This window comes from Salvelinus sp. IW2-2015, unplaced genomic scaffold, assembly GCF_002910315.2.
Source record: "Salvelinus sp. IW2-2015 unplaced genomic scaffold, ASM291031v2 Un_scaffold2973, whole genome shotgun sequence".
NCBI classification, from domain to species: domain Eukaryota; kingdom Metazoa; phylum Chordata; class Actinopteri; order Salmoniformes; family Salmonidae; genus Salvelinus; species Salvelinus sp. IW2-2015.
Genome location: NW_019944268.1, coordinates 13,279 through 20,815, shown reverse-complemented (window position 1 = coordinate 20,815; position 7,537 = coordinate 13,279). Strand labels below are relative to the sequence as shown.

Here is a 7,537-nt window from a genome sequence, read left to right as displayed (position 1 = left end):
TACAGTACTATTTGGGTTGTTCATTAGGTTACTGTTACAGTACTATTTGGGATTGTTCATTAGATTACTGTTACAGTACTATTTGGGTTGTTCATTTGGATCACTGTTACAGTACTATTTGGGTTTGTTCATTAGATTACTGTTACAGTACTATTTGGGATTGTTAATTAGATTATTTTCTACTATTCTTCTTTTGTATTTTTTTTTTGTATTATAAATATATATATTTTTAAATTAATTTGATTTGTACTTTGCGGAGGGGGGTGGTAACGGAAGGGAGGCGTGGGGGGAGGGGGGTGTGATGAAGCAGAGAATGGGGGGTGGAACGGAGGGATGAGTGGGGGAGGGAGGTGGATACGGAGGAGGTGGGGTGGGAGGTGGAGGCGAGGCGATGAGGGAGGTGGTACTGGGAGGGAGGGTGGTTGGAATAGCAGGAGGTGTGGATGGAGGGAGGTGGAAACGGAGGAGGTGGCGAGACGGCGAAGGGGAGGCAATGGGATGGGGAGGGGGGTGGAAACGGGAGGAGGTGGTGGAAGCGGAGGGAGGGTGGACGGGCGGAGGGAGGTGAGGTGGAGGGAGGTGGAACGGGGAGGGGGTGGGGGAGGGGGGTGGAACGGAGGGAGGTGGGGAGGGGGTGGAAGGGGCAGGGTGAACGGAGGGGATCGGAACGGAGGGAGGGTGGGGGGAGGGGGGTGGAACGGAGGGAGGTGGGAAGGGGGAGGGTGGAAGGAGGGGGTGGGGAGGAGGTGGAGAGCGGATGGGAGGTGGGGGAGGGGTGGAGAAGCGGAGGGAGGTGGGCGGAGGGGGTGATGGAACGGAGCGTGAGGTGGGGGAGGGGGGTGGATCGGAGGGAGGTGCGGGGAGGGGGGTGGAAGCGGAGGGAGGTGGAGACGGAGGGGGATTGGAACGGAGGGAGGTGGGGGAGGGGGGTGGAACGGAGGGAGGTGGAGAGGAGGGGGAATGAACGGAGGGAGGGTGGGGGAGGGAGGTGGAACGGGGGAGGTGGGGGAGGGAGGTGGAACGGAGGGAGGTGGAACGGAGGGAGGTGGGGGAGGAAGATGGAACGGAGGGAGGTGGGGGAGGGAGGTGGATACGAGGGAGGTGGACGACGGAGGGAGGTGGGGGGAGGAGATGGAACGGAGGTGGAGGGGAGGGTGGGGAGGGGGGTGGGAATACGGGAGGGAGGTGGAACGGTAGGGGGAATGAACGGGAGGGAAGGTGGAACGGAGGGAGGTGGTGGAGGGAGAGTGAACGGAGGGAGGTGGAACGAAGGAAGGGGGGTGGGGGAGGGGAGGAATGGAAACGGAGCGGAGGTGAACGGAGGGAGGTGGGAACGGAGGGAGGTGGGGGAGGGGAGAATGGAACGGGAGGGAGGTGGGGAGGGAGGTGGAACGGAGGGAGGTGGGGAAGATGCGCGAGGGAGGTGGGGGAGGGAGGTGGAAGGACGGAGGGAGGGATGGAAACGGAGGGGGGTGGGAAGCGGAGGGAGGGAAGCGGAGGGAGGGTGGGAGGGAGATGGACGGAGGAGTGGGGGAGGGAGGTGGAACGGAGGAGGTGGGGGGGGAGCTGGAAACGGAGGGGGTTGGACGGGAGGGAGGTGGAACGGAGGGGAAGGGGGGTGGGAGGAGTACGGAGGGTAGGTGGAGGGAGGGAGGCTGGACGGAGGAGGGTGTGAGAGTGGAACGGAGGGAGGTGGGGGAGGGAGGTGGAACAGGGAAACGGAAGGTCGGAGGGAGGTGGGGGAGAGTGGGAAGGGAGTGGAGGGAGGGGAAGGGGGGAGGTTGGGACAGGGAGGTGTGCGGGAGAGGGGGTGAGGGACACGGAGGGCAGGTCTTGTAGTCTGGGGTTTTAAACACGTGTAGTCTTGTATGTCTGGGGTTAAAAGTGCTGTCTTTGTGCTGGGTTTAACAAGTGCGGTCTGGTGTAGTCTGGGGTTAGACAGTGCAGTCTTTGTGTCTGGGGTTTGACTAGTGTAGTCTTGTGTAGTTCATGGGGTTTGAAAAGCAGGTTTTACAGTGCAGTCTGTGTTTAGTCTGGGGTTTTAACAGGTTAGTCCTTGTAGTCTGGGGTTTAACAGTGCAGTTCTTGTAGTGCTGGGTTGACCAGCGTAGTCTTGTAGTAGTCTGGGGGTTTAAACAGGTTTACAGTGCTAGATCTTGTTGGTCTGGGAGTTGAACAGTGCAGTCTTGTAGTCGTGGGGGTTTGACAGTGTAGTCTTGTAGTCTGGGGTTTAACAGGTTTAACAGTGCAGTCTTGTAGTCCTGGGTTACAGTGCAGTCTTGTAGTCTGGGGTTAACAGTGCAGTCTTTGAGTCTGGGGTTTAAAGCAGTTGCAGTCTTGTAGTCTGGGGTTTTAACAGTGCAGTCTTGTAGTTGCTGGGGTTTAACAGTTTGCAGTCTTGTGTAGTCTGGGGTTTAACAGTGCAGTTTGGTAGTCTGGGGTTTAAACAGTGGTAGTCTTGTAGTCTGGGTTTAACAGGTGCAGTCTTGTTAGTCTGGGGTTTAACAGTGACAGACGCATGTGGTAGTCTGCTGGGGTTTAACAGTGCAGACTTGGTACGTCTGGGGTTTAACAGTGTAGTCTTTGTAGTCTGGGGTTTAAGGCAGGTTTAAACAGTGCAGTCTTGTTAGTCTGGGGTTTAACAGTGTAGTCTTGTAGGTCTGGGGTTTAAACAGGAGTGCAGTCTTTGTAGTCCTGGGGTTAACAGTGCAGTCTTGTAGTCTGGGGTTTAACACAGTGTATCCTTGTAGTCTGGGGTTTAACATGGTTAAAACAGTGCGTCTTGTCAGTCTGGGGTTTTAACAGTGCAGTCTTGTAGTCTGGGGTTGTAACAGTGTAGCTGCTTGTAGTCTGGGGTTTAACAGTGCAGTTCTTGTAGTCGGGGATTTGAAAGGGAAGATGGAATAAGATACAGGACAACCCTTGACTCTGTTGGTGTTTAAAACACTGTAACTGATCGCATATGGAGGAGGCTGGTTAGATTACCCCGCGGGACCTGATGAGCAAGCACCATGTTCGAAATTAACAATACTTTCCATTTTCCCATTGTAGCGCAGTTGGGGTTGATGACATAGGGTTGGGTGCCAGTCCTTCTTTTAGATGTCTGCTGGCTACAAGCCAATTATCATGACAGAGCCACGGCTGTATGAGAGAGGGAGACAAGTGTTGTTTGTGTCGGTGAGTATAATTTGTTTTGGTGCTGGTCCGGTGAACATAAGATGTGGCTTTCGGTGTGAGGAGAATGAGCTTGTCAAGTCATTTGCAGGCCTGGTTGATGTGTAGATGGCTCTTTTCCACCAGAGAATACCTAACCCGTGCGACGGTGTGGGCAGGAGTTCTGATCAGGGCGGCATTCAGTTGCCTTTCAAATGTGCAGGGGAGAATCCACAACGTCAATATACTCTATTCCGGGTTTGTAAAAGGCTAATCGTGCCGAAGCGATATAGAGGAATACGATTTTCCACGACCTCGCGCCCCCACTGATCTCCCCCGCCTCGTTGGCGCTCCTCATGCTTCCGTTATTGGAGAGTCAAAGACCGACACAACCATCTCCTGAGACTCCCTCTCTCCTTCTCTCCTTCTCATCTCCTCATTCCGCGTCCTTCCTCTCTTCCTGCTCGCCTCCACTTTCTTCTGCTCCCATCTTCCCAAGAAGAACCAGCAAATTCCTCCTTCCCTTCCTTTCTGTCTCGGCCTCTTCATACCAGACCATTTCCGTGCCGAAGATCTCTCCTTGCCCCCGGTCGCTGTTGTGCTGTGGCTTTTTTCGTGCTGAGGGTTGTCAGGGTCTCCCTTCCCTCCTTCGGTCCGACGGGTCACTACTCTCCCGTCAGGGAACGCCGCTGATGACTGGCGGATTTCCGAGCTACTCCCTACAGAGCGGCCGGACAGACGGAGTCAAAGAGTGATTTACTTTCCCTTCCTTCTCTATCTCGTCCCGCTCCCCCGTAATAGATGCGATATCTACCTAGTGATTCCTTTACGTCTTTCTGTCCCCGTCTGTCCCTCCCTCCCTCCCTCCTCCCGTTCAATGGAATTCCTCTTTCTGCTCATGACGACGCGCTGTCGGATTGTCTCTGTCCCGGATCTCTCTGTCCCGGATCTCTCTGCCCTGGATGTCTCTGGCCCGAATCTCTCTGTCCCTGATGTCTCTGTCCCAGACCTCTCTGTCCTGGTTCTCTCTGTCCACAGTTTCTAAACTTCAGGGACTGTTGTGAACACAGTTTCTAAACTTCAGGGACTGTTGTGAACACAGTTGCTTTAGAAAAAAGTGATGTAATATATATTATATATATACACTACCAGTCAAAAGTTTGGACACACCTACTCATTCAAGGGTTTTTCTTTATTTTTTACTATTTTCTACATTGTAGAATAATAGTGAAGACATAAAAACTATTAAATAATACCAATGGAATTATGTAGTAACCTGCCAAGAGTGTGCAAATCTGTCATAAAGGCAATGGGTGGCTACTTTGAAGAATCTCTTACAAAGTAGAAAATAGTAAAAATAAAGAAAAACCCTTGAATGAGTAGGTGTGTCCAAACTTTTGACTGGTACTGTTTGTCTTGTGCTGTGTGTCTCAAACCAAAACCTGGGCCCATATCCACAGAGCCTCGGAGTAGGAGTATTCCCTCTAGGATCATGAAAAACCAGTTTGGGCGGCGTTCGGCAGTCGACGTCACCGGTTTTTCTAGTCACCGCCCGATCTACGTTTCGTTTTCGATTTGTCTTGTCTTCATTAGTACACACCTGGTTTCCATTCCATAGTCATTGTTCCTTATTGAACTCTCTGGTTTCCCCTCTTGGTTTTGTGCGTGTTTGTTATCGTCAAGTTGTCTCGTTTTGTGACCTGGTTTATTTTGTCTCCTTCATGGAATATTGTTTTTGAGGAAAGTAACGGTTATTACTCATCTCCCTGCGCATGACTCCGCCGTACCCGAATCACCTAGACTTCTGACACACTCCTACTTTGAGATGATTTGTGGATACGGCCCCTGGTCCTGAGGTGGGCTGTGATACGGTCCCTGGTCCTGAGGTGGGCTGTGATACGGTCCCTGGTCCTGAGGTGGGCTGTGATACGGCCCCTGATGTTGAGGTGGGCTGTGATACGGCCCCTGGTCCTGAGGTGGGCTGTGATACGGTCCCTGGTCCTGAGGTGGGCTGTGATACGGCCCCTAGTCCTGAGGTGTGGTGGTTGATACGGTCCCTGGTCCTGAGGTGGGCTGTGATACGGGCCCTGGTCCTGTGGTGGGCTGTGATACGGCCCCTGGTCCTGTGGTGGGCTGTGATACGGTCCCGTGGTGTTGAGGTGGGCTGTGGATACGGTTCCTGGTCCTGAGGTGGGCTGTGATACGGTCCCTGGTCCTGAGGTGGGCTGTGATACGGTCCCTGGTCCTGAGTGGGGCTGTGATGCGGTCCCTGGTCCTGAGGTGGGCTGTGATACGGTCCCTAGGTCCTGAGGTGGGCTGTGATACGGCCCCTGGTCCTGAGGTGGGCTGTGATATGGTCCCTGGTCTGATGTGGGCTGTGATACGGTCCCTGGTCCTGAGGTGGGCTGTGATGCGGTCCCTGGTCTTGATGTGGGCTGTGATGACGGTCCCTGGTCCTGAGGTGGGCTGTGATACGGTCCCTGGTCTTGAGGTGGGCTGTGATACGGTCCCTGGTCCTGAGGTGGGCTGTGATGCGGTCCCTGGTCTTGAGGTGGGCTGTGATACGGTCCCTGGTCCTGAGGTGGGCTGTGATACGGTCCCTGGTCCTGAGGTGGCTTGTGATACGGGTCCCTGGTCCTGGGTGGGCTGTGATACGGTCCCTGTGTATTTGAGTTTGTGTCTGTGTGTGTGTTGATGATGTGTGGCATGATGTGTTGGGAGCAATATCACACACACACACACACACCCTTGTCTGAGTGTAATTATGGCAGACGCCTGAAATGTCAGTTTGGCAAACAGAGAATCGCTCCTGTAAATAATTGAACAGCCCTTTAGTTCTCACAAACACAAACACACGCACACACACACGCCACACACCATGTATATAGCGTCTAACAAATAATTAACAATGTGGTTCATTTGCACCTTGTTAACATGCTAAGCAAAGTGATGATAGCAAAAACATAGTTTGTTTCTTTCTTTTAATAGCTGTTGTTCATTGTTAAAAACCTCTTAAGGATCGCCACTTTTTAAAAATTGTACCAAGCACATTCTTGGTACCATTTGAAAGAAAACACTTTGAAGTTTGTGGAATTGTTAAATGAAGTAGGAGATTATAACACATTAGATGTGGTAAAAGATAATAAAGAAAAAAACTACATAAAAAAAGTACCATCTTTAAAATGCAACATAAAGGCCATAATGTATTATTCCAGCCAAGGTGCGATTTAGATTTTGGCCACTAGATGGCAGCAGTGTATGTGCACCGTTTTAGACTGATCCAATGAACCATTGCATTTCTATTCAAAATGTTGTATCAAGACTGCCCAAATATGCTAATTTGTTTATTAATAACTTTTCATGTTCAAAATGTGCACTCTCCTCAAACAATAGCTGGTATTCTTTCACTGTAATAGCTACCGTAAATTGGACAGTGCAGTTAGATTAACAAGAATTTAAGCTTTCTGCCAATATCAGATATGTCTATTGTCTGGAAATGTTCTTGTTACTTACATCCTCATGCTAATCGCATTAGCCTACGTTAGCTCAACCGTCCCGTGGGGGACCCAATGATCCTGAAGAAGTTTTTAACTTCGTTCTAATTAAGTCTAAATGGATTTGTTCAGCAGAGGTTTTTATATGGAACACGCCAAGATTACTGGGACACTTAATCAGAAACTTAACATTGATGAGAGAGAGGGCTGGTTATAATGGATCGTGTATATGATCAGGGTGGTTATAATGGATCCAGGCTGGTTATAATGACGGCTGGTTATAATGGATCCAGGGTTGGTTATAATGGTCCAGGGCTGGTTATAATGGATCCAGGCTGGTTATAATGGATCCAGGGCTGGTTATAATGGATCCAGGCTGGTTATAATGGATCCAGGGCTGGTTATAATGGATCCAGGGCTGGTTATAATGGATCCAGGGGTTGGTTATAATGGCAAAGGGCTGGTTATATGGATCCAGGGCTGTTACAATGGAATCCAGGGCTGGTTATAATGGATCCAGGGTTGGTTATAAAAAGGATCCAGGGCTTGTTAATAATGATTCCAGGGCTGGTTCCAATGGATCCAGGGCTGTTATAATGGATCCAGGGCTGGTTACACTGGATCCAGGGCTACTTATAATGGGATCCAGGGCTGGTTATAATGGATCCAGGGCTGGTTATAATGGATCCAGGGCTGTTATAATGATCCAGGGCTGGTTATAATGAATCCAGGGCTGGTTATAATGAATCCAGGGCTGGTTATAAAGGGTCCAGGGCTGGTTATAATGGATCCAGGGCTGGTTATAATGGATCCAGGGCTGGTTCATAATGAATCCAGGGCTGGTTATAATGGATCCAGGGCTGGTTATAAATGGGGAGAGGAGGAGATTG

At 51.0% G+C, this 7,537-nt stretch overlaps 1 protein-coding gene across 1 annotated transcript; it reads right to left on the bottom strand.

Annotated features, from left to right (window-relative positions):
• Nucleotides 1–234: 234 nt before the first annotated feature.
• Nucleotides 235–3,511, bottom strand: LOC139025623 (uncharacterized). The gene is made up of 2 exons (XM_070440758.1): nucleotides 3,481–3,511; nucleotides 235–1,655 (listed from the first exon to the last, which is right to left on the bottom strand). The coding sequence occupies exons 1-2, from the start codon at nucleotides 3,509–3,511 to the stop codon at nucleotides 235–237; spliced, it is 1,452 nt and encodes a 483-aa protein (XP_070296859.1).
• Between the last annotated feature and the right edge of the window lie 4,026 nt (nucleotides 3,512–7,537).